The sequence below is a fragment of the Petromyzon marinus genome, unplaced genomic scaffold, assembly GCF_048934315.1.
Source record: "Petromyzon marinus isolate PM22_M1 ecotype Great Lakes invasive population unplaced genomic scaffold, UKy_Petmar_22M1.pri1.0 PM_Scaffold_197, whole genome shotgun sequence".
Taxonomy (NCBI): domain Eukaryota; kingdom Metazoa; phylum Chordata; class Hyperoartia; order Petromyzontiformes; family Petromyzontidae; genus Petromyzon; species Petromyzon marinus.
Window position 1 is genome coordinate 22,345 of NW_027423165.1, and position 26,352 is coordinate 48,696.

Below are 26,352 nucleotides of genomic sequence, written 5' to 3' on the forward strand. Positions count from 1 at the left end.
CCAGGTAGCCTCCAGCAGGGCTGTAGGGGCAAGTGCTGTGAGTAGCACCACCTATGATGCACACACACAGACAAAGCTTCCCCAGGTAGCCTCTAGCAGGGCTGTAGGGGCATGTGCTTAGAGTAGCACCACCTATGATGTACACAGACAAAGCTCCCCCAGGTAGCCTCCAGCAGGGCTGTAGGGGCAAGTGCTGTTAGTCGTAGCGAGTAGCACCACCTATGATGCACACACACAGACAAAGCTCCCCCAGGTAGCCTTCAGCAGGGCTGTAGGGGCAAGTGCTGTTAGTAGCGAGTAGCACCACCTATGATACACACACAGACAAAGCTCCCCCAGGTAGCCTCTAGCAGGGCTGTAGGGGCAAGTGCTGAGAGTAGCACCACCTATGATGTACACAGACAAAGCTCCCCCAAGTAGCCTCTAGCAGGGCTGTAGGGGCAAGTGCTGTTAGTAGCGAGTAGCACCACCTATGATACACACACACAGACAAAGCTCCCCCAGGTAGCCTCTAGCAGGGCTGTAGGGGCAAGTGCTGTTAGTAGCGAGTGAGTGGTGAACACCACTCACCCCCTTCCCGGCCGCCTTTGTCTCTCTCCAGTGTCGATACACTATGGCACTCCGCCACCCACACAGGTTGAGACAAATGTCCCCCCCTAGGTAGCCTCTGATAGACTGTCCGGCTCAAGTGCCGTAAGCAGCGGGCACCTTCAAAGGGGGTGGCAATGTGGCACACACAGAGAGAGAGTGGGTGGGTGAGTGTGGTGAGTGAGTGGGTGGGTGTGGTGAGTGGTGAGTGTGTGTGGTGAGTGGAGTGAGTGAGGTGGTGAGTGAGTGTGGTGAGTGGGTGGGTGAGTGGTGAGTGAGTGTGGTGAGTGAGTGTGGTGTGTGGTGAGTGTGTAAGTGAGTGGGTGGGTGAGTGTGATGTGTGGTGAGTGTGGTGTGTGGTGAGTGTGTGAGTGGGTGGGTGAGTGTGGTGAGTGGTGAGTGAGTGTGGTGAGTGGTTAGTGTGGTGAGTGAGTGTGGTGTGTGTGGTGAGTGTGTAAGTTAGTGGGTGGGTGAGTGTGATGAGTGGTGAGTGTGGTGAGTGAGTGAGTGTGGTGTGTGGTGAGTGTGTAAGTTAGTGGATGGGTGGGTGAGTGTGGTGAGTGAGTGTGATGAGTGGTGAGTGTAGTGAGTGTGGTGTGTGGTGAGTGAGTGTGGTGTGTGGTGAGTGTGTAAGTTAGTGGGTGGGTGGGTGAGTGTGGTGAGTGAGTGTGATGAGTGGTGAGTGAGCGAGTGTGGTGAGTGGGTGGGTGAGTGAGTGTGGTGTGTGATGAGTGTGTAAATGAGTGGGTGGGTGAGTGTGATGAGTGGTGAGTGAGTGTAGTGTGTGTAAGTGAGTCGGTGAGTGAGCGAGTGTGGTGAGTGAGTGGGTGGGTGAGTGTGGTGAGTGAGTGGGTGGGTGAGTGTGGTGAGTGAGTGAGTGAGTGGTGAGTGTGATGAGTGGTAAGTGAGTGTGGTGTGTGTAAGTGAGTGAGTGTGGTGAGTGAGTCGGTCAGTGAGCGAGTGTGGTGAGTGAGTGTGGTGAGCGAGTGAGTGGTGAGTGAATGGGTGGGTGAATCTGGTGAGTGAGTGTGGTGAGTGACTGTGGTTGGTGAGTGTGGTGTGTGAGTGAGTGAGTGGGTGGTGAGTGAGCGTGGTGAGTGAGTGTGGTGAGTGAGTGGGTGGTGAGTGAGTGTAGTGAGCGAGTGTGGTGAGTGAATCTGGTGAGTGAGTGTGGTGAGTGAGCATGGTGAGTGAGTGGTGAGTGAGGGGGTGGGTGAATCTGGTGAGTGAGTGTGGTGAGTGAGTGTGGTTGGTGAGTGAGCGTGGTGAGTGAGTGATGTGTGTGAGTGAGTGGGTGGTGAGTGAGCGTGGTGAGTGAGCGTGGTGAGTGAGTGAGTAGGTGGATGAATCTGGTGAGTGAGCGTGGTGAGTGAGTGTGGTGAGTGAGTGAGTGAGTGGTGGGTGAGTGGTGAGTGAGTGTGGTGAGTGAGTGGTGAGTGAGCGTGGTCAGTGAGTGTGGTGTGTGTAAGTGATTGAGTGAGTGGGTGGTGAGTGAGCGGTGAGTGAGTGGTGAGTGAGCGTGGTGAGTGAGCGTGGTGAGTGAGCGTGGTGAGTGAGTGGTGGGTGAGTGGTGGGTGAGTGGTGAGTGAGCGTGGTGAGTGTGGTGAGTGAGTGAGTGGTGAGTGAGTATGGTGAGTGAGTGTGGTGAGTGAGTGAGTGAGTGTGGTGAGTGAGTGAGTGGTGAGTGAGTGAGTGAGTGGTGAGTGAGTGAGTGGTGAGTGAGCGTGGTGAGTGAGTGAGTGAGTGGTGGGTGAGTGGTGAGTGAGCGTGGTGAGTGAGCGTGGTGAGTGAGTGAGTGGTGAGTGAGCGTGGTGAGTGAGCGGTGGGTGTAGTGGTTAGCGCTACGCTGCGCTACGAAACCGATTGACCCGAGTTCGATTCCCGCTCGCGGCCAACGCCACTCAGTGACGATTATCTGAACCGGTCCTGGGCCTCCCCTAGGTCGACTCGGCCTCAAATGAGCTCCTGGTGCGGCGTAGCGTAGTAAACATCGCTCGCACTGGGGATACAAAGGCGGCCGGTCGTGGTGGTGCTGGCCACCCACCCCCTCGTGTACCGTTCAGGCCTTCATAGGTGCTCGCTAACAGCACTTGCCCCTACAGTCTGTTGAGGTTATACTGGGGGATCTTTGTGTCTTTTAATAGCACCACCACCACTACCACCACCACCCCCCCCCCCCTTCCCGTCCGCCTTTGTCTCTCTCCAGCGTCGATACACTCTGGCACTCGCTCACACACACACACAGACAGACAGACAGAGGTAAAGGTCCGCCGCCCCCCCAGGTAGCCTCTGACATACAGTCGGGGCAAGTGGCTGTAGAGCAGCAAGCACCCTACAAAGGGCTGCACTGTGGCTCCTATAATCACTGCACAACCCCCACAACACACACACACACAGCCAGGCACTGTACGGCACTGTACCCCGCTGATCCTCCCCCCCCAACCCCCACCCCCCTCTGTTAATCCCCTCACAGACCCTCGACCCCCCCCGCCGCCCCCCAGAGATTAAGATTCCTAAATGAGAGCTCATTACAGAGCAGCTTGCCCCGCTCGCTCACCTAACCCAGCCGCTCACACGCACGCCCGCTCACCTACTCGCTCACCTATCCACTCGCTCACCTACCCACTCGCTCACCTACCCACTCGCTCACCTACCCACTCGCTCACCTACCCACTCGCTCACCTACCCACTCGCTCACCTACCCACTCGCTCACCTACCCACACGCTCACCTACTCGCTCACCTACCCACTCGCTCACCTACCCACTCGCTCACCTACCCACTCGCTCACCTACCTACTCGCTCACCTACTCGCTCACCTACCCACCCGCTCACCTACTCGCTCACCTACCCACCCGCTCACCTACTCGCTCACCTACCCACCCGCTCACCTACTCGCTCACCTACCCACTCGCTCGCCTACTCGCTCACCTACCTACTCGCTCACCTACCTACTCGCTCACCTACCCACACGCTCACCTACCCACTCGCTCACCTACCTACCTACTCACCTACCCACGTGCTCACCTACCCACTCGCTCACCTACCTACTCGCTCACCTACCCACTCGCTCACCTACCTACTCGCTCACCTACCTACCTACTCACCTACCCACGTGCTCACCTACCCACTCGCTCACCTACCTACTCGCTCACCTACCCACTCGCTCACCTACCCACTCGCTCACCTACCCACACGCTCACCTACTCGCTCACCTACCCACTCGCTCACCTACCCACTCGCTCACCTACCCACTCGCTCACCTACCTACTCGCTCACCTACTCGCTCACCTACCCACCCGCTCACCTACTCGCTCACCTACCCACCCGCTCACCTACTCGCTCACCTACCCACCCGCTCACCTACTCGCTCACCTACCCACTCGCTCGCCTACTCGCTCACCTACCTACTCGCTCACCTACCTACTCGCTCACCTACCCACACGCTCACCTACCCACTCGCTCACCTACCTACCTACTCACCTACCCACGTGCTCACCTACCCACTCGCTCACCTACCTACTCGCTCACCTACCCACTCGCTCACCTACCTACTCGCTCACCTACTCGCTCACCTACCCACTCGCTCACCTAGTCGCTCACCTACCTACGCACCAGCCCGCTCGCCTATCCACTCGCTCACCTACCCACTCGCTCACCTACTCGCTCACCTACTCGCTCACCTACCTACTCGCTCACCTACTTGCTCACCTACTCGCTCACCTACCCACTCGCTCACCTACCCACTCGCTCACCTACCCACGCGCTCACCTACCTACTCGCTCACCTACCCACGTGCTCACCTACCCACTCGCTCACCTACCCACTCGCTCACCTACTCACTCGCTCACCTACCTACTCACTCACCTAGCTACTCGCTCACCTACTTGCTCACCTACTCGCTCACCTACTCGCCTATCCACTCGCTCACCTACCCACTCGCTCACCTACTTGCTCACCTACTCGCTCACCTACTCGCCTATCCACTCGCTCACCTACCCACTCGCTCACCTACCCACTCGCTCACCTACCCACTCGCTCACCTACCTACTCGCTCACCTACCCACGTGCTCACATACCCACACGCTCACCTACCCACTCGCTCACCTACCCACTCGCTCACCTACCTACTCATTCACCTACCTACTCGCTCACCTACTTGCTCACCTACTCGTTCACCTACTCGCTCACCTATCCACTCGCTCACCTACCCACTCGCTCACCTACCTACTCATTCACCTACCTACTCGCTCACCTACTTGCTCACCTACTCGCTCACCTACTCGCCTATCCACTCGCTCACCTACCCACGCGCTCACCTACTTGCTCACCTACTCGCTCACCTACTCGCTCACCTACTCGCTCACCTACCCACTCGCTCACCTACCTACTCGCTCACCTACCTACCTACTCACCTACCCACACGCTCACCTACCCACTCGCTCAGCTACCTACTCGCTCACCTACCTACTTGCTCACCTACCAACTCGCTCACCTACCTACTCGCTCACCTACTTGCTCACCTACTCGCTCACCTACCTACTCGCTCACCTACCCACACGCTCACCTACCTACGTGCTCACCTACCCACTCGCTCACCTACCTACACGCTCACCTACCCACTTGCTCACCTACCCACACGCTCACCTACCTACGTGCTCACCTACCCACTCGCTCACCTACCCACTCGCTCACCTACCCACTCGCTCACCTACCCACTCGCTCACCTACCTACCCGCTCACCTACACGCTCACCTACCCACTCGCTCACCTACCCACGTGCTCACCTACTCGCTCACCTACCTACACGCTCACCTACCTACTCGCTCACCTACCCACGCGCTCACCTACCCACTCGCTCACCTACCCACACGCTCACCTACCCACTCGCTCACCTACCCACACGCTCACCTACCCACTCGCTCACCTACCTACTCGCTCACCTACCTACGCACTCACCTACCTACTCGCTCACCTACCCACGCGCTCACCTACCCACGTGCTCACCTACTTGCTCACCTACTCGCTCACCTACCTACTCGCTCACCTACCTACGCACTCACCTACCTACTCGCTCACCTACCCACTCGCTCACCTACCCACACGCTCACCTAACTACGCGCCAGCCAGCTCACGTACTCGCTCACCGATCCGCCCGCTCGCCCACCCGCTCACCTACCCACTCGCTCACCTACCCACACGCTCACCTACTCGCTCACCTACCCACGCGCTCGTCTGCCCGCTCGCCTACCCACTCGCTCACCTACCCACACGCTCACCTACTCGCTCACCCACCCAATCGCTCACCTCCTCACTCACCTACCCGCCCACTCACCCACCCGCTCGCTCACTCACCTATCCACCCCCTCACCCACCCCCTCACCTACTCGCTCACCCACCTGCCCGCTCACCTGCCCGCTCACCTACCCACCCGCCCACCTACCCACCCGCTCACCTACTTGCTCACCTACCCACCCACTCACCCATCCGCTGACCCACCTGCCCGCTCACCTACTCACCCACCCGCTCACCTACTCACTCACCCATCCGCTCACCCACCTGTCTGCTCACCTACTCACTCGCCTAGCCACTCACCCACCTACTCGCTCACCTAACCACCCGCTCACCAACTCGCTCATCCACCCACAAAGTAACCCACCAACCCCACCCACCCATCCATTGTGACTGTGTGTGGGTGAGCGAGTGGGTGAGTGTGTGAGCGTTATCACCCTGTGTGGGTGAGTGGGTGAGTGAGTGGGTGAGTGAGTGGGTGAGCGTTATCGCCCCGTGTGTGGGTGAGCGTTATCGCCCCGTGTGTGGGTGAGTGAGTGAGTGAGTGGGCGAGTGTGTGGGTGAGCGGGTGAATGATTGAGTGGGTGGGTGAATGATTGAGTAGGTGAGCGTTATCGCCCCGTTTGTGTGTGTGTGTGTGCGAGTAATTCCGTAACTAAGTGGCGAGTTGTTTGAGTTCCCACGCTCTCCCACCTCGCCTGCTGTGGCGCCTTTGCACCTGGTGGACTGGTCGGAGGGTGGCATCGGCAGTCACCTCATGAGCCAACACTTCACTCGGTCACTCGGTCAGCCACTCAGTCAGCCACTCAGTCATCCATCCACTCTGCCAGTCTCTCACTCAGCCAGTCACGCACTCACCCAGTCTCTCAGCCAGTCTCTCGCTCACCCAGTCTCTCACTCACCCAGTCACTCACCCACCCAGTCACTCACTCACCCAGTCACTCACCCAGTCTCTCACTCACTCAGTCACTCACCCAGTCTCTCACTCACCCAGTCACTCACCCAGTCTCTCGCTCAACCAGTCACTCGCTCACCCAGTCTCTCACTCACCCAGTCACTCACCCACCCAGTCACTCACCCACCCAGTCACTCACTCACCCAGTCACCCAGTCACTCACCCAGTCATTCACTCGCCCAGTCACTCACTCAGTGTCTCACTCACCAAGTCACCCAGTCTCTCACTCACCCAGTCACTCACCCAGTCAGTCACTCACCCAGTCACTCAGTCTCTCACTCACCCAGTTATTCACTCACCCAGTTATTCACTCACCCAGTCACTGACTCACCCAGTCACTCACTCACCCAGTCACTCACTCACCCAGTCTCTCACTCACCCAGTTACTCACCCAGTCTCTCATTCACCCAGTCTCTCACTCACCCAGTCACTCACTCACCCAGTCACTCACTCACTCACCCAGTCTCTCACTCACCCAGTCGCTCGCTTACCCAGTCACTCGCTCACCCAGTCACTCGCTCACCCAGTCACTCGCTCACCCAGTCACTCGCTCACCCAGTGTCTCGCTCACCCAGTCTCTCACTCACCCAGTCACTCACCCAGTCTCTCACTCACCCAGTCACTCACTTGCCCAGTCTCTCACTCACCCAGTCACTCACTCACCCAGTCTCTCACTCACCCAGTCACTCACTCACCCAGTCACTCGCTCACCCAGTCACTCGCTCACCCAGTCACTCGCTCACCCAGTCTCTCGCTCACCCAGTCTCTCGCTCACCCAGTCACTCACTCACCCAGTCTCTCACTCACCCAGTCACTCACTCACCAAGTCTCTCACACACCCAGTCACTCACCCAGTCTCTCACTCACCCAGTCACTCACTCACCCAGTCACTCACTCACCCAGTCTCTCGCTCACCCAGTCACTCACCCAGTCACTCACTCACTCAGTCACTCACTCACTCACCCAGTCACTCACCCAGTCTCTCACTCACCCAGTCTCTCACTCACCCAGTCTCTCACTCACCCAGTCACTCACCCAGTCACTGGGTGTGTGAGAGACCTGGTGAGTGATTGACTGGGTGAGTGAGAGCCTGGGTGAATGAGAGACTGGGTGAGCGAGAGACTGGGTGAGCGAGTGACTGGGTGGGCGGGAGACTGGGTGAGTGAGTGACTGGGTGAGTGAGTGACTGGGTGAGTGAGTGACTGGGTGAGTGAGTGACTGGGTGAGTGAGTGATTGGGTGAGCGAGAGACTGGTTGAGCGGGAGACTGGTTGAGCGGGAGACTGGTTGAGCGGGAGACTGGGTGAGCGGGAGACTGGGTGAGCGGGAGACTGGGTGAGCGGGAGACTGGGTGAGAGAGCGAGTGGAGTGTGTGTGTATGGTGATATGTTAACTACCTCGCCTGGTCTACAGGAGGGTCGTGGGTTCCATCCCGACCCTAAAGTTGCCTGCTGCTGTATATTTGGAGTTTGCGGTGTCTCTCCCCGTAGTGAGATGTCAACTACCTCGCCTGGTACGCAGGAGGTGATGGTGATGATAATGGCAGCCACCGGGTTGAGCTCCTGTGATTGGTTGATGGCCTGTTCGCTTTTGAAAAATAGATTCTACTACACATTAGCTCAGTGGGGCATTGCACGTGGTTCAATAAACATTCTGTGTGAGTGTGGGTCTCTGTGAGTGTGGGTCTCTGTGGGTCTCTGTGAGTGTGGGTCTCTGTGAGTGTGGGTCTCTGTGGGTCTCTGTGAGTGTGGGTCTCTGTGGGTTTCTGTGGGTCTCTGTGGGTCTCTGTGAGTGTGGGTCTCTGTGAGTGTGGGTCTCTGTGGGTCTCTGTGAGTGTGGGTCTCTGTGGGTCTCTGTGAGTGTGGGTCTCTGCGAGTGTGAGTCTCTGTGGGTCTCTGTGAGTGTGGGTCTCTGTGAGTGTGGGTCTCTGTGAGTGTGGGTCTCTGTGGGTCTCTGTGAGTGTGGGTCTCTGTGAGTGTGGGTCTCTGTGGGTTTCTGTGGGTCTCTGTGGGTCTCTGAGTGTGGGTCTCTGTGGGTCTCTGTGAGTGTGGGTCTCTGTGAGTGTGGGTCTCTGTGAGTGTAGGTCTCTGTGAGTGTGGGTCTCTGTGGGTCTCTGTGAGTGTGGGTCTCTGTGGGTCTCTGTGAGTGTGGGTCTCTGTGGGTCTCTGTGAGTGTGGGTCTCTGTGAGTGTGGGTCTCTGTGAGTGTGGGTCTCTGTGAGTGTGGGTCTCTGTGGGTCTCAGGGTCCCTGTGGGTCTCTGAGTCTCTATCAGTGGGTTTCTGTGGTTCTCTGAGTATGGGTCTGTGGGTCTCTATGAGTGGGACTGTGAGTATGGGTCTCTGTGGGTCTCTCAGTGAGTGTGGTGAGTATCTGGTGGTGCGGTGAGTAGTGTGTGGTGAGTGAGTATTATCTGGTGCGTGTGGTGAGTGAGTAGTATCTGGTGAGTGGTGAGTGTGTTAAGTGAGTGGTTAGTGAGTGGTTAGTGTGTGGTGAGTGAGTGTGGTAAGTGAGTGGTTAGTGTGTGGTGAGTGGGTGAGTGGTGAGTGAGTGGTGAGTGTGGTGAGTGTGGTGAGTGAGTGTAGTATCTGATGGTGCGGTGCTGCGCGGTACAGATGGTGACGCGGACAAAGAAAGTTTTTGTCGGAGGTCTCTCAGCCAGTACGGTGCTGGAGGACGTCAAACATTACTTTGAGCAGTTCGGAAAGGTACCCGCTCGCTCGCCCACTCGCTCACCCACTCGCTCACCCACCCGCTCGCTCACCCACCCGCTCGCTCACCTGCTCGCTCACCCACTCGCTCACCCACTCACTTGCTCGCTCACCCACTCGCTCACCCACCCACTTGCTCGCTCACCCACTCGCTCACCCACCCACTTGCTCGCTCACCCACTCGCTCACCCACCCACTTGCTCGCTCACCCACTCGCTCACCCACTCACTCGCTCCCCCACTCGCTCACTCACCGCTCAGCAACCCGCTCGCTTACTCACTCGCTTGCTCACCCACTCACTCGCTTGCTCACCCACTCACTCGCCCAGTTAGTCACTCGCTCACTCACCCACTCACCCACCCACTCACTCACCCACTCACTCACCCACTCACTCACCCACTCGCTCGCTCACGCGCTCACCCACCCGCTCGCTCGCTCATTCACTCGCTCACTCACTTGCTCTCCTGCTCGCTTGCTCAATCACCCACTTGCCCGGTCACTCACCCACTCGCTCACCCACTCGCTCACTCACTTACCCACCCATTCACTCACCTGCTCACCTGATCACTCACTCTCTTGCCCGTTCACTCACCCACTCGCTCACCCACCCAACCGCTCGCTCACTCACCCACTTGCCCGCTCACTCACCCACTCGGTCACCCGCTCGCTCACTTGCCCACTCGCTCATTCACACAGACACGCGCACACACAGACACGCACACAAACACGCACACAGGCACACACACACACACAACAACAACAACCGCCATTCGCCACTAAGTGGCGGTGACGTCACCACACGACGCTTGTGCCAGGCTATGTGCACCCTGAGGCCACGTGAAGTGTCGAACGCCCGCTGGCAGGAGGTAACGGGGCAGACCCAGGTGCCACGGGTCGACTGACTGAGATGACTGGCTGATGCACCACCTGTGCCCCCTACTGTGCCAACCTGCTGTGCTTTAGCCACCCGGCGCTCTGCTCGTTGTTCTGAGCGTCGCTCCTCTGCCCTCCGTTATTGTTGGAGGGCGAGTACCTCCAACTGCCCAGTAGCGTCCTTCACGAGCCTCATCCACAGAGGCCGATCTTGACACCGCTGGTACCAGTCATCGGCAAGTCCACTCAGCTCCACGTCCTCCTGTACCACATCACTCCATCTCTTCTCTAGCCCGTGCCGCGCCCGCTTAGCCCCCTCAATCCGGCCGAACAAAAGCTGTTTCGGCATGCGGTGGCTGGGCATGCGGGCTACATGACCCAGCCATCGCAGCCTTCCTCGCTGGAGGAGCTCACCGATGGGACCTTGCCCAGATCTTTCAAGGATTTGTGAGCTCCTCACACAATCCAGTCTGGTTAAACCCAGGATGGATCGTATGCAGGACAGCCTAAATGTTTCTAATTGGCGAAGATGTTCCATTAGGGGGGTCCACGTTTCGCAAGCGTAGAGAAGGGAGGGAATGACCGTGGCCGAGAAGACCTGAAGCTTAGTGCGGAGCGACAGACCAGGTAGCTTCCACACAGCGTTATGCAACCGATGAAAAGATATTGCTGCTCGACTGATTCAGAGTGAGACCTCTGCTGTTAAACTGGAGCCAGTCATAAGCACACTGCCCAGGTATGGGAAACTCTCCACCCTCTCCACAACTGCCCCATCACCGATTGGGAGTTGTGGGGTGGAGTGTCCGATGGTACAAAATACCCAGGCAGGTGCTTAGTTTTGGTGGGGCTGATGGTAAGGCACCACCTCTTAGTGGCACGCTCCAGTCTCAGCAGCAGCGTCTCCAACTCCTCCTCTGAATGAGCAGCTATTACCAAATCATCAGCATACATAACGTGGTTGAGCAATAGGGAGCCATCCCTTGACCGCACCCAGGCATCGATCAGCCTCCCATTATATCTGTACCATATGGAGATTCCCCCGGTACAGCTATTGAAGGCTTCACGAACTACGTGGTCAAAATAGATGTTAAATAATGTGGGAGCCAGAGGACATCCCTGTCGCACCCCATGGTGTACAGGGAATGGCTCTGACTCCCGGCCACGTAGTTTTACCCGGGCCTGCTCACCATCATGAAGGTCCTTAATGATCGTGAGCAGAGGGTCAGGTACTCCAAAAGCACGAAGAACGACCCAGAGCCCAGGCCTACTGATGGTATCATAGGCCTTGACCAGGTCAATAAAGCAGAGATGTAGGTCTTGTTGGAATTCCCTACACCTCTGCTGTAGCAGACGGACAGAAAATATGGCATCTGTGCAGGACCGCCCTTTCCTGAAACCGCATTGGGGCTCCGCAAGCCTCTCCTCAGCGTGCCTGGCAAGGTGATGTTGAATAATCCTTGCCAGGACCTTTCCCGGCACACTGAGGAGTGAGATGCCCCTGTAGTTGTTACAGTCTGTGCGGTCCCCCTTCTTAAAAAGGGGGACCACCAGGGCATCCTTCCAATCCTGCGGAACCCGTCCAGTGGTCCAGACTGTTGTTATGATGTCATATAGGGCAGTCTGTGCACAAACGCCACCCTCCCTCAGCATTTCGCTTGGGAGATCATCTCTGCCCGCTGCCTTTCCTGGTCTCAGACTCCGGATCGCCTTCCCTACTTCCTCAACAGATGGCACCTCAGCCAGCCACTCACAGGGGTTGACTTCTTCCAATATTTGAGGCACCGTAGCCTCAGCAGGGTCATCCTCACTTTGTGCCACGATGTTTTCCTGGCTGAGGGATTTTCTCTCCCCCAGGACCTCACAGAAATGCTCAGCAAATCTGCGAACCTGTTCCTGGGGGTCGGAGATTGGATCACCATTTTTTCCCCTCATGATGGTAATAGGTGTGGCGCTGCAGGTTACTTTTTTGATGGAGTTATATAGAGATTTGTGATCGCGAGCCACTGCGGCAAACTCCAACTCCTCAGCAACCCGCGACCACCACCCATCCTTGCAGCGCCTCACGGCTCTCCGAACCTCCGAGCGAAGGCTGCGGTAAGCCTCCTCATTCTCTGACGTGGGATTCTGTAGCTGATGACAGTGGGCCTGTCGCTTTTTCTCAACTATCCTGAACACCTGCTCTGTCAGCCAGGGTGTCTGGGGAGGTCTGTACCGCGTACCCAAAGCAGCCATTGCAGCTGCATGAGTCACAGTCCTAAACCTCGCCCATTTACCCTCGACATCAGGAGGAGTCGGGGACGATGCCAATCCCAGCCGCAAGCGATGATGAAATTCTCGCTTGCAATTTTCATCAGATAACTGAGACCAGGCCACTTTAGGTTGGAATGGGGTCCTGGGTGTACACCCACCACCGGAGTGGAAGAATGGCAGGCGCATCTTACAGATGACTAGTCGATGGTCCGAGGGCAAATCAGCTCTACGGTAGGTCCTGGTGTCAAGGACATGGGCTCGCATCCGCTGGTCCGTCACTATGTAGTCCAGCAGATGTTCTTGCTTGGACCCGGCATGCATCCATGATGTTGTGTGGATACGCCGATGCCGGAACAGCGTGTTGGTAATTACAAGCCCACGGGCTGTACAAAAATCTAGCAGCCTCCTACCGTTGTTATTGAGCTGATCTGGCCCATGCCCTCCAATCACTCCAGACCAGGTGCCAGTATCATGACCAACTCGGGCATTGAAGTCACCCAACATGATGACTCTTATCCCGAGAGGCCACTTTAGCCAGCACCTGTGACAGGAGGTCATAGTAGGCATCTGACTCATCGGCTTTGCCTGCATCCCTCCACGGATGTTCATCTTCGGTGGGGGCATAAGTAACCACGACCACCATTCCTCGCCTCCGGTTGATGGGAAGGCGAGCCCAAAGTAGCCTGGGACTTACAGCTTCCCACACCTCACCGCCACGCTCCCACGCCCCCACGCCCCCTTCATTCTTTTGTTCAAAAGAAGACCCACACCCTGTTGTTTGGCAGTCTGCTGCCCCGAGTAGAGGACTGTCCACCCCTCATGGTGGCAGGAGCCAGAGCCGGTCCACCGGACCTCCTGAATGCCGCACAGATCCAGGCGGTACCGGTCCAGCTCCCGACAGAGGAGTGGCAGCCTCTCCTCCGCAGTGAGCTTTCGAACATTCCACGTGGCCACCCGTAGTGGCTTTTCGTTGTTTCTGGAGGAGCCCCGAGGGTAGAGATTCAATCTCCTGGCTCCGCCAATTGGGGTTTGGCCAGGAGACGTCATTGACGCCTGGCCCCCCGGGGCCTCCGGCACAAGCTTATTAGTTACATATTTCAGTTTAACTCGTGGTTTCGTGGTAATTAATTGAAGGTGGAGGGGTTACCAGCCCCTCGCACCCGTCCAGAGCCCCCGTTTACCCCTGTGGTGAACACATATGCCATGAGGGGAGGAGCCAATTAAAATTGGACCTCCCCCCACAGCACTGTCCACGACAGAGTTGCCCGTCCGGCACCGCGAGGAGGTAGGGGGTTGTTTTGCCGCACAGACACACACACAGACACACACACACAGACACACACTCACAGACACACACACAGACACACACACACACAGACACACACACAGACACACACACACAGACACACACACACAGACACACACACACAGACACACACACACACACAGACACACACACAGACACAGACACACACACACAGACACAGACACACAGACACACACACACAGACACACACACACAGACACACACACACAGACACACACACACAGACACACACACAGACACACACACAGACACACACACAGACACACACACACAGTGACACACACACACAGACACACACACACAGACACAGTGACACACACACACTCACACACACACTCGCACACACACGCACACACACACTCACACAGACACACACAGACACACACACAGACACACACACTCACACACAGACACACACACTCACACACACACAGTGACACACACAGACACACACAGACACACACAGACACACACAGACACACACACACACACAGTGACACAGACACACACAGACACAGACACAACAACCGCCATTCGCCACTAAGTGGCGGTGACGTCACCACGACGCTTGTGCCAGGCTATGTGCACCCTGAGGCCACGTGAAGTGTCGAACGCCCGCTGGCAGGTGGTCACGGGGCAGACCCAGGTGCCACGGGTCGACTGACTGAGATGACTCGCTGATGCACCACCTGTGCCCCCTACTGTGCCAACCTGCTGTGCTTTAGCCACCCGGCGCTCCGCTCGCTGTTGTGAGCGTCGCTCCTCCGCCCTCCGTTGTTGTTGGAGGGCGACTGCCTCCAACTGCCCAGTAGCATCCTTCACGAGCCTCCTCCACAGAGGCCGATCTTGACACCGCTGGTACCAGTCATCGGCAAGTCCACTCAGCTCCACGTCCTCCTGTACCACATCACTCCATCTCTTCTCTAGCCCGTGCCGCGCCCGCCCAGCCCCCTCAATCCGGCCAAACAAAAGCTGTTTCGGCATGCGGTGGCTGGGCATGCGGGCTACATGATCCAGCCATCGCAGCCTTGCCTGCCGGAGGAGCTCACCGATGGGACCCTGCCCAGATCTTTCAAGGATTTGTGAGCTCCTCACACAATCCAGTCTGGTTAAACCCAGGATGGATCGTAGGCAGGTCAGCCTAAATGTTTCTAACCGGCGAAGATGTTCCATTAGGGGGGGTCCACGTTTCGCAAGCGTAGAGAAGGGAGGGAATGACCGTGGCCGAGAAGACCTGAAGCTTAGTGCGGAGCGACAGACCAGGTAGCTTCCACACAGCGTTACGCAACCGATGAAAAGATATTGCCGCTCGACTGATTCGGAGTGAGACCTCTGCTGTTAAACTGGAGCCAGTCATAAGCACACTGCCCAGGTATGGGAAACTCTCCACTCTCTCCACAACTGCCCCATCACCGATTGGGAGTTGTGGGGGTGGAGTGTCCGATGGTACAAAATACCCAGGCAGGTGCTTAGTTTTGGTGGGGCTGATGGTAAGGCCCCACCTCTTAGTGGCACGCTCCAGTCTCAGCAGCAGCGTCTCCAACTCCTCCTCTGACTGAGCAGCTATTACCAAGTCATCAGCATACATAACGTGGTTGAGCAATAGGGAGCCATCCCTTGACCGCACCCGGGCATCGATTAGCCTCCCATTATATCTGTACCATATGGAGATTCCCCCGGTACAGCTATTGAAGGCTTCACGAACTACATGGTCAAAATAGATGTTAAATAATGTGGGAGCCAGAGGACATCCCTGTCGCACCCCAAGGTGTACAGGGAATGGCTCTGACTCCCGGCCACGTAGTTTTACCCGGGCCCGCTCACCATCATGAAGGTCCTTAATGATCGTGAGCAGAGGGTCAGGTACTCAAAAAGCACGAAGAACGACCCAGAGCCCAGGCCTACTGATGGTATCATAGGCCTTGACCAGGTCAATAAAGCAGAGATGTAGGTCTTGTTGGAATTCCCTACACCTCTGCTGTAGCAGACGGACAGAAAATATGGCATCTGTGCAGGACCGCCCTTTCCTGAAACCGCATTGGGGCTCCGCAAGCCTCTCCTCAGCGTGCCTGGCAAGGCGATGCTGAATAATCCTTGCCAGGACCTTTCCCGGCACACTGAGGAGTGAGATGCCCCTGTAGTTGTTACAGTCTGTGCGGTCCCCCTTCTTAAAAAAGGGGGACCACCAGGGCATCCTTCCAATCCTGCGGAACCCGTCCAGTGGTCCAGACTGTTGTTATGATGTCATATAGGGCAGTCTGTGCACAAACGCCACCCTCCCTCAGCATTTCGCTTGGGAGATCATCTCTGCCCGCTGCCTTTCCTGGTCTCAGACTCCGGATCGCCTTCAATACTTCCTCAGCAGATGGCACCTCAGCCAGCCACTCACAGGGGGTGACTTCATCCAATATTTGAGGCACCGCAACCTCAGCAGGGTCATCCTCACTTTGTGCCACGATGTTTTCCTGGCTGAGGGATTTTCCCTCCCCCAGGACCTCACAGAAATGCTCAGCAAATCTGCGAACCTGTTCACACAGACACACACACACAGACACACACACACACAGACACACACACAGACACACACACACAGACACACACACACAGACACACACACAGTGACACACACACACAGAGACACACAGACACAGTGACACACACACACTCACACACACACTCACACACACACTCACACAGACACACACAGACACACACACAGACACACACACAGACACACACACACAGACACTCACACACACACAGTGACACACACAGACACACACAGACACACACAGACACAGTGACACAGACACACACAGACACACACAGACACACAGACACACACACACACAGACACACACACACAGACACACACACACAGACACACACACACAGACACACACACACAGTGACACACACAGACACACACACACACAGACACAAACACACACACACACAAGACACACACACAGACACACACACACACAAGACACACACACAGACACACACACACACAGTGACACACACACACACAGACACACACACACAGTGACACACACACACACAGACACACACACACAGACACACACACACAGACACACAGACACACACACAGTGACACACACACACTCACACACACACTCACACACACACAGACACACACTCACACACACACAGACACACACAGACACACACACTCACACACACACAGACACACACAGACACACACACACAGACACACACACACACAGACACACACACAGACACACACACACAGACACACACACACACAGTGACACAGACACACACAGACACACACAGACACACACACAGACACACACACACAAACACACACACAGACACACACACACACAGTGACACAGACACACACAGACACACACACACACAGACACACACACACAGACACACACACACACAGACACACACACAGACACACACACAAACACACACACAGACACACACACACAGACACACACACACACAGACACAAACACACACACACACAAGACACACACACAGACACACACACACACAGTGACACACACACACACAGACACACACACACAGTGACACACACACACACAGACACACACACACAGACACACAGACACAGACACACAGACACACACACAGTGACACACACACACTCACACACACACTCACACACACACAGACACACACTCACACACACACAGACACACACAGACACACACACTCACACACACACAGACACACACAGACACACACACACAGACACACACACACACAGACACACACACACAAACACACACACAGACACACACACACACAGTGACACAGACACACACAGACACACACAGACACACACACAGACACACACACACAAACACACACACAGACACACACACACACAGTGACACAGACACACACAGACACACACACACACAGACACACACACAGACACACACACACACAGACACACACACAGACACACACACAGACACACACACACACACCCACGCTCTCTAGGGGTGCCCCACCTGGTGTGGCCTCTGTGCCTGCGTCTGTCGCCATGGAAACTCCCAAACCCACTCCGTCTCCTAGGTAGCCTCACCTGGGTGAGGTGGTGAGGGTGACATTGCTCACCTGGGTGAGGTGGTGAGGGTGACATTGCTCACCTGGGTGAGGTGGTGAGGGTGACATTACTCACCTGGGTGAGGTGGTGAGGGTGACATTGCTCACCTGGGTGAGGTGGTGAGGGTGACATTGCTCACCTGGGTGAGGTGGTGAGGGTGACATTACTCACCTGGGTGAGGTGGTGAGGGTGACATTACTCACCTGGGTGAGGTGGTGAGGGTGACATTGCTCACCTGGGTGAGGTGGTGAGGGTGACATTACTCACCTGGGCGAGTGGTGAGGTGGTGAGGGTGACATTACTCACCTGGGTGAGGTGGTGAGGGTGACATTACTCACCTGGGCGAGGTGGTGAGGTAGTGAGGGTGACATTACTCACCTGGGTGAGGTGGTGACGGTGACATTGCTCACCTGGGTGAGGTGGTGAGGTGGTGAGGGTGACATTACTCACCTGGGTGAGGTGGTGAGGGTGACATTACTCACCTGGGTGAGGTGGTGAGGGTGACATTACTCACCTGGGCGAGGTGGTGAGGGTGACATTGCTCACCTGGGTGAGGTGGTGAGGGTGACATTGCTCACCTGGGTGAGGTGGTGAGGTGGTGAGGGTGACATTGCTCACCTGGGTGAGGTGGTGAGGGTGACATTGCTCACCTGGGTGAGGTGGTGAAGTGGTGAGGTGGTGAGGTGGTGAGGGTAACTGAACTCACCTGGGTGAGTGCGCCGTAAAACATTGCCGACACTGGGGGAGATACAAAGGCGGCCGGGCGTGGTGGTGGTGGTGGTGGTGGAGATGGTGGTGGTGGTGGAGATGGTGGTGGTGGTGGAGATGGTGGTGGTGGTGGAGATGGTGGTGGTGGAGATGGTGGTGGTGGTGGTGGAGGTGGTGGTGGTGGTGGTGGAGATGGTGGTGGAGATGGTGGTGGTGGTGGTGGTGGAGATGGTGGTGGTGGTGGAGATGGTGGAGAGATGGTGGTGGGTCATTTTCCATTTCATTTCCATTTATTTTGGTATAGCCCTGTGAGCCATTCTGCTCTTGAATCGGGTGCAACCACAACAAACAAAAAAACTCAAACACGAACAAGAACAACGTCTTCAAGTGACTTTGTCTGACTGTGCAAACAGAAAATCCTTGAAAAAAACACAGCAAAATATTCCTGATAAAAGCACCGTGTACACCACTAACGCTGTGTGCAAAAAATCCCAGTGGGATGCAAGTCAAACAACAACAAGACAACCAAGATTAAGGCCATCAGTCTAACTCCGTACTACAATAAACACGAACATGGCCAGACCAATAAACGTTTTCGAAATCGCCAAAATGAAGCCATCAATGCAACGTGACAGTGATCACAGGGACTGTGACCGAATTTTTTAACAGTAAACTACATAAATAACGTGTAACACCAAACCCTAGAGCCATAGCTGGCTGCATGGGTCACTCCACAAACAACAGGAGCATCATATTCTTAGCGCTTTCGGTTAAAGTCACGTTGAAGGGAAACAATAAAATAATAAAACATATATATAAAACAATAAAAATTCTCACGACGTTTCGACCATAACACAAACGGTCATCATCAGGCGTGAAAACCAACAGGAGCATCAGTCGGAGTATCACATTTTTCAATGCACCTTTAAAGATCGGCACGCTAAATCAAAATACAGATAATACTTTGCAGAGGTCATCCGGAGCGAAACATTTTATTTTATTTTAGGCCGCTGAATAGCAGTGGCAGCTAGGGGTGTAACAACTCCTCTAGAGCAGTTTTGAGTTGAAGATCCCGTAGGTATTGATTCAAGTTGCAGTTGATTGGCAATAGCATTCCAGACCCTGGGGGCATCAATATCAAAGGCCCTTCCTCCGGTTTTTGTACGGCAATAGGGGAATGTGAAGCTGGTAAATGAGCGAAGACCTGAGGTCAAATTTGTTCTTTGAGAGGAGATCCAGTAGGTAGTCAGCGGATTTTTTTTATAGTATATCGTGAATAAATAAGATCTGGTGCACAAGCCGTCGGACATTAAGAGATGTTAAAGTTTGACCCAATGTAGAGATCACAGACGGTGAGTCCTATACGGGCAGTATCAATGCAAATCTTAAGGCCGAGTGATAGATGGAATCAAGCTTCTTCAGTACAGTACTTGGGGCTGATTTATACACGATGTCACAGTAGTCAAGTAGAGGCAGTATGGTAGCTTTTGTCAATTCCAAACGGAACATTGGGGGGAAGCAGTGCTTGTGTCAATAGAGAAAACCAATTTTTATTTTTGTCTTTTTACCAATATAATCAATGTGATCTTCAAAATTCAGTTTTGAATCCAGGATGACCCCAAGATACTTATAGATCTTGACTTGCTCTATTCGATAATTATTTAAGGAATGTAATTGTGGAAAATTAACTTCCCGCTTTAGTCCCGGTGAGAAGCATAGCACCTTGGTTTTGGAGGTATTCAGGACTAGTTTAAGAGCAACTAGCTGATGTTGTGGTTTTTTGAAATCACCCTGGAGCTTAGCAATCGCCGTCATCCGGAGAGCGGCCAGCAGTAATCAGTATCGTGTCATCTGCAAAAAGATTTACCCTGGAATGATCCAGGTCAGTGCCCAAGTCATTGACATAAAGAGGTGGAGATGGTGATGGTGGAGATGGAATTGGTGGTGGTGGTGGAGTTGGTTGTGGTGGTGGTGGTTGTGGTGTTGGTGATGGTGGAGCTGGTTGTGGTGGTGGTTGTGGTGTTGGTGATGGTGGAGTTGGTTGTGGTAGTGGTGGTTGTGGTGGAGGTGGTTGTGGTTGTGGTGGTGTTGGTGATGGTGGAACTGGTTGTGGTGGTTGTGGTGGAGCTGGTTGTGGTTGTGGTGGAGCTGGTTGTGGTTGTGGTGGAGGTGGTTGTGGTGGTGGAGCTGGTGGTGGTTGTGGTGGAGCTGGTGGTGGTGGTGGTGGAGCTGGTTGTGTTGGTTGTGGTGGAGCTGGTTGTGGTGGAGGTGGTTGTGGTGGTGGTGGTGGAGCTGGTGGTGGTGGTGGTGGAGCTGGTTGTGGTTGTGGTGGAGGTGGTTGTGGTGGTGGTGGTGGAGCTGGTGGTGGTGGTGGAGCTGGTTGTGGTTGTGGTGGAGGTGGTTGTGGTGGTGGTGCTGGTTGTGGTGGTTGTGGTTGTGGTGGGGCTGGTTGTGGTGGTTGTGGTGGAGCTGGTTGTGGTTGTGGTGGAGGTGGTTGTGGTGGTGGTGGTGGTGGTGGTGGAGCTGGTGGTGGTTGTGGTGGAGCTGGTTGTGGTGGTTGTGGTTGTGGTGGAGCTGGTTGTGGTGGAGCTGGTTGTGGTGGTCGTGGAGCTGGTGGTGGTGGTGGTGGAGCTGGTTGTGGTTGTGGTGGAGGTGGTTGTGGTGGTGGTTGTGGTGGTGGAGGTGGTGGTGGAGGTGGTGGTGGAGGTGGTGGTGGAGGTGGTGGTGGAGGTGGTGGTGGTGGTGGTGGAGGTGGTGGTGGTGGTGCTGGTCAACACCACCACCCCCTCGTGTGCCGTTCCGGCCTTCACAGGCCGCTGCTGCTAACTCGCTAACAGCACTTGCCCCTACAAGTCTGTTAAAGGCTGCACGGGGGATCTTTGTCTTTGTGCTGTCCGCAGGTCGAGGATGCCATGCTGATGTTCGACAAAACGACGAACAGGCATAGGGGTGAGTACGTGGGTGAGCGCGGGGTGAGGTTTGGTGAGTGAGAGGGTGAGCGAGCGGTACGTCGGGCGGGTGAGGTTTGGTGAGCGGAGCGAGTGAGATGTGGGGTGAGTGAGAGGGTGAGCGAGGTGAGGTTTGGTGAGAGGGTGAGTGAGATGTCAGGTGAGTGAGGTGAGTTTGTGTATATATGGGTGAGTGTGTGTGTTTGGGTGAGTGTGTGTTTGGGTGAGTTTGTGTGTATATGCGTGAGTTTGTGTGTATATGGGTGAGTGTGTGTTTGGGTGAGTGTGTGTGTATATGGGTGAGTGTGTGTGTATGGGGGAGTGTGTATTTATATGGGTGAGTGTATGTGTGAGAGTGTATATACGTGTGAGTGTGTGTGAGAGTGTGTGTTTGTGTGTATATACGTGTGTTGTGTGTGTGTGTATACGTGTGTTGTGTGTGTGTATATGTATGTGTGAGAGTGTGTGTTTATATACGTGTGTATACGTGTGTATGTGTGTGTATACGTGTGTGTGTGTGTGTATATATGTGTGTGAGTGTGTGTGTGTATATGTGAGTGTATATACGTGTGTTTGTGTGCGTGTATATACACGTGTTTGTGTACGTGTGTTTGTGTGTATATACTTGTGTTGTGTGTCTATGTGTGTATATATGTGTGAGAGTGTGTGTGTGTATACGTGTGTGTTTGTGTGTATCTGGCTGTCCGTGTAGAATCTGGTTAAATCTGGATGAACGGCTGTGACATTGACAAGGACACGCGCATCAGCACACGCACACACTACGCACACTGTATAGAGTCGTGTGTGTAGTGTATAGAGTGCAATATATACTAGTGTGTGTGTATAGTTGTGTGTAGTGTGAGTGTGTATAGTGTGTGTGTATAGTAGTGTGTGTGTGTATAGTAGTGTGTATAGTAGTGTGTATAGTAATGTGTGTGTATAGTAGTGTGTGTGTATTGTAGTGTGTGTATAGTAGTGTGTATATAGTAGTGTGTGTGTGTATAGTAGTGTGTGTATATAGTGTGTGTGTGTATAGTAGTGTGTATAGTAGTGTGTATAGTAATGTGTGTGTATAGTAGTGTGTGTGTGTGTATATAGTGTGTGTAGTGTGTGTATAGTAGTGTATATATAGTAGTGTGTGTGTATAGTAGTGTGTGTAGTGTGTGTATAGTAGTGTGTGTGTATTGTAGTGTGTATATATAGTAGTGTGTATATATAGTAGTGTATATATAGTAGTGTGTGTGTGTATAGTAGTGTGTGTATATAGTGTGTGTGTGTATAGTTGTGTGTAGTGTGAGTGTGTAGTGTGTGTGTGTATAGTAATGTGTGTGTATAGTAATGTGTGTATAGTAGTGTGTGTGTATAGTAGTGTGTATATATAGTAGTGTGTGTGTGTATAGTAGTGTGTATATAGTGTGTCTAGTGTGTGTGTATAGTAATGTGTGTATAGTAGTGTATATATAGTAGTGTATATGTAGTAGTGTGTGTGTGTATAGTAGTGTGTGTATATAGTGTGTGTCTAGTGTGTGTGTGTATAGTAATGTGTGTTTGTATAGTAGTGTGTGTATAGTAGTGTATATATAGTAGTGTGTGTGTATAGTGTGAGTGTGTATAGTAGTGTGTATAGTAGTGTGTATAGTAATGTGTGTGTATAGTAATGTGTGTGTATAGTAGGGTGTGTGTATAGTAGTGTGTGTAGTGTGTGTATAGTAGTGTGTATATAGTAGTGTATATATAGTAGTGTGTGTGTATAGTAGTGTGTATATAGTGTGTGTCTAGTGTGTGTGTATAGTAATGTGTTTGTATAGTAGTGTGTGTATAGTAGTGTATATATAGTAGTGTGTGTATAGTAGTGTGTGTGTATATAGTGTGTGTTTAGTGTGTGTGTATATATATAGTAGTGTGTATAGTGTGTGTGTATATATAGTAGTGTGTATAGTGTGTATATAGTAATGTGTGTATATATACAGTGAGGGAAAAAAGTATTTGATCCCCTGCTGATTTTGTACGTTTGCCCACTGACAAATAAATGATCAGTCTATAATTTTAATGGTAAGTTTATTTGAACAATGAGAGACAGAATAACAACAACAAAATCCAGAAAAACGCATGTTAAAAATGTTATTAATTGATTTGCATTTTAATGAGGGAAATAAGTATTTGACCCCTCTGCAAAACATGACTTAGTACTTGGTGGCAAAACCCTTGTTGGCAGTCACAGAGGTCAGACGTTTCTTGTAGTTGGCCACCAGGTTTTCACACATCTCAGGAGGGATTTTGTCCCACTCCTCTTTGCAGATCTTCTCCAAGTCATTAAGGTTTCGAGGCTGACGTTTGGCAACTCGAACCTTCAGCTCCCTCCACAGATTTTCTATGGGATTAAGGTCTGGAGACTGGCTAGGCCACTCCAGGACCTTAATGTGCTTCTTCCTGAGCCACTCCTTTGTTGCCTTGGCCGTGTGTTTTGGGTCATTGTCATGCTGGAATACCCATCCACGACCCATTTTCAATGCCCTGGCTGAGGGAAGGAGGTTCTCGCCCAAGATTTGACGGTACATGGCCCCGTCCATCGTCCCTTTGATGCGGTGAAGTTGTCCTGTCCCCTTAGCAGAAAAACACCCCCATAATGTTTCCACCTCCATGTTTGAAGGTGGGGATGGTGTTCTTGGGGTCATAGGCAGCATTGCTCCTCCTCCAAACACGGCGAGTTGAGTTGATGCCAAAGAGCTCAATTTTGGTCTCATCTGACCACAACACTTTCACCCAGTTGTCCTCTGAATCATTCAGATGTTCATTGGCAAACTTCAGACGGGCATGTATATGTGCTTTCTTGAGCAGGGGGACCTTGCGGGCGCTGCAGGATTTCAGTCCTTCACGGCGTAGTGTGTTACCAATTGTTTTATTGGTGACTATGATCCCAGCTGCCTAGAGATCATTGACAAGATCCTCCCGTGTAGTCCTGGGCTGATTCCTGACTGTTCTCATGATCATTGCAACTCCACGAGGTGAGATCTTGCATGGAGCCCCAGGCCGAGGGAGATTGACAGTTTTGTGTTTCTTCCATTTGCGAATAATCGCACCAACTGTTGTCACCTGCTCACCAAGCTGCTTGGCAATGGTCTTGTAGCCCATTCCAGCCTTGTGTAGGTCTACAATCTTGTCCCTGACATCCTTGGAGAGCTCTTTGGTCTTGGCCATGGTGGAGAGTTTGGAATCTGATTGATTGATTGCTTCTGTGGACAGGTGTCTTTAATACAGGTAACAAGTTGAGATTAGGAGCACTCCCTTTAAGAGTGTGCTCCTAATCTCAGCTTGTTACCTGTATAAAAGACACCTAGGAGCCAGAAATCTTTCTGATTTGAGAGGGGGTCAAATACTTATTTCCCTCACTAAGATGCAAATCAATTTATAACATTTTTGACATGCGTCTTTCTGGATTTTTGTTGTTGTTATTCTGTCTCTCACTGTTCAAATAAACCTACCATTAAAATTATAGACTGATCATTTATTTGTCAGTGGGCAAACGTACAAAATCAGCAGGGGATCAAATACTTTTTTCCCTCACTGTAGTAGTGTGTATAGTAGTGTGTGTGTGTGTATATAGTAGTGTGTGTGTATATAGTAGTGTGTGTGTATATAGTAGTGTGTGTGTGTGTGTATATAGTAGTGTGTGTGTGTATATAGTAGTGTGTGTGTGTGTATATAGTAGTGTGTGTGTGTGTATATAGTAGTGTGTGTGTGTATAGTAGTGTGTGTGTGTGTATAGTAGTGTGTGTGTGTGTATAGTAGTGTGTGTGTGTATAGTAGTGTGTGTGTATAGTAGTGTGTGTGTGTGTGTATATAGTAGTGTGTGTGTGTATATAGTAGTGTGTGTGTGTATAGTAGTGTGTGTGTGTATAGTAGTGTGTGTGTGTATATATAGTAGTGTGTGTGTGTATATAGTAGTGTGTGTATAGTAGTGTGTGTGTGTATATATAGTAGTGTGTGTGTGTATAGTAGTGTGTGTGTGTGTATAGTAGTGTGTGTGTGTATAGTAGTGTGTGTGTATATAGTAGTGTGTGTGTGTGTATATAGTAGTGTGTGTGTGTATATAGTAGTCTGTGTGTGTATATATAGTATAAGTGTGTGTATATAGTAGTGTGTGTGTGTATATAGTAGTGTGTGTATATAGTAGTGTGTGTGTATATATAGTAGTGTGTGTGTGTGTGTATATAGTAGTGTGTGTGTGTGTATATAGTAGTGTGTGTGTGTATATAGTAGTGAGTGTGTGTATATAGTATAAGTGTGTGTATATAGTAGTGTGTGTATGTATATAGTAGTGTGTGTGTGTGTATATAGTAGTGTGTGTATATAGTAGTGTGTGTATATAGTATAAGTGTGTGTATATAGTATAAGTGTGTGTATATAGTATAAGTGTGTGTGTATATAGTAGTGTGTGTGTGTATATAGTAGTGTGTGTGTGTATATAGTAGTGTGTGTGTGTATATAGTAGTGTGTGTGTGTATATAGTAGTGTGTGTGTGTGTGTATATAGTAGTGTGTGTATATATAGTAGTGTGTGTGTGTGTGTA

General features: G+C 52.8%; 1 protein-coding gene across 4 annotated transcripts in view; it reads left to right on the top strand.

Annotated features, from left to right (window-relative positions):
- Positions 1-26,352, top strand: part of LOC116958452 (RNA-binding protein Musashi homolog 2-like) — an 85,490-nt gene that overhangs the window by 15,964 nt on the left and 43,174 nt on the right. For all 4 annotated transcript variants that reach the window (XM_076063817.1, XM_076063818.1, XM_076063820.1 and 1 more), the window contains exons 4-5: positions 9,446-9,538; positions 21,735-21,783. In XM_076063817.1, coding sequence (XP_075919932.1) covers positions 9,446-9,538; positions 21,735-21,783 — 142 coding nt within the window. The remainder of the gene's footprint in view (positions 1-9,445; positions 9,539-21,734; positions 21,784-26,352) is intronic.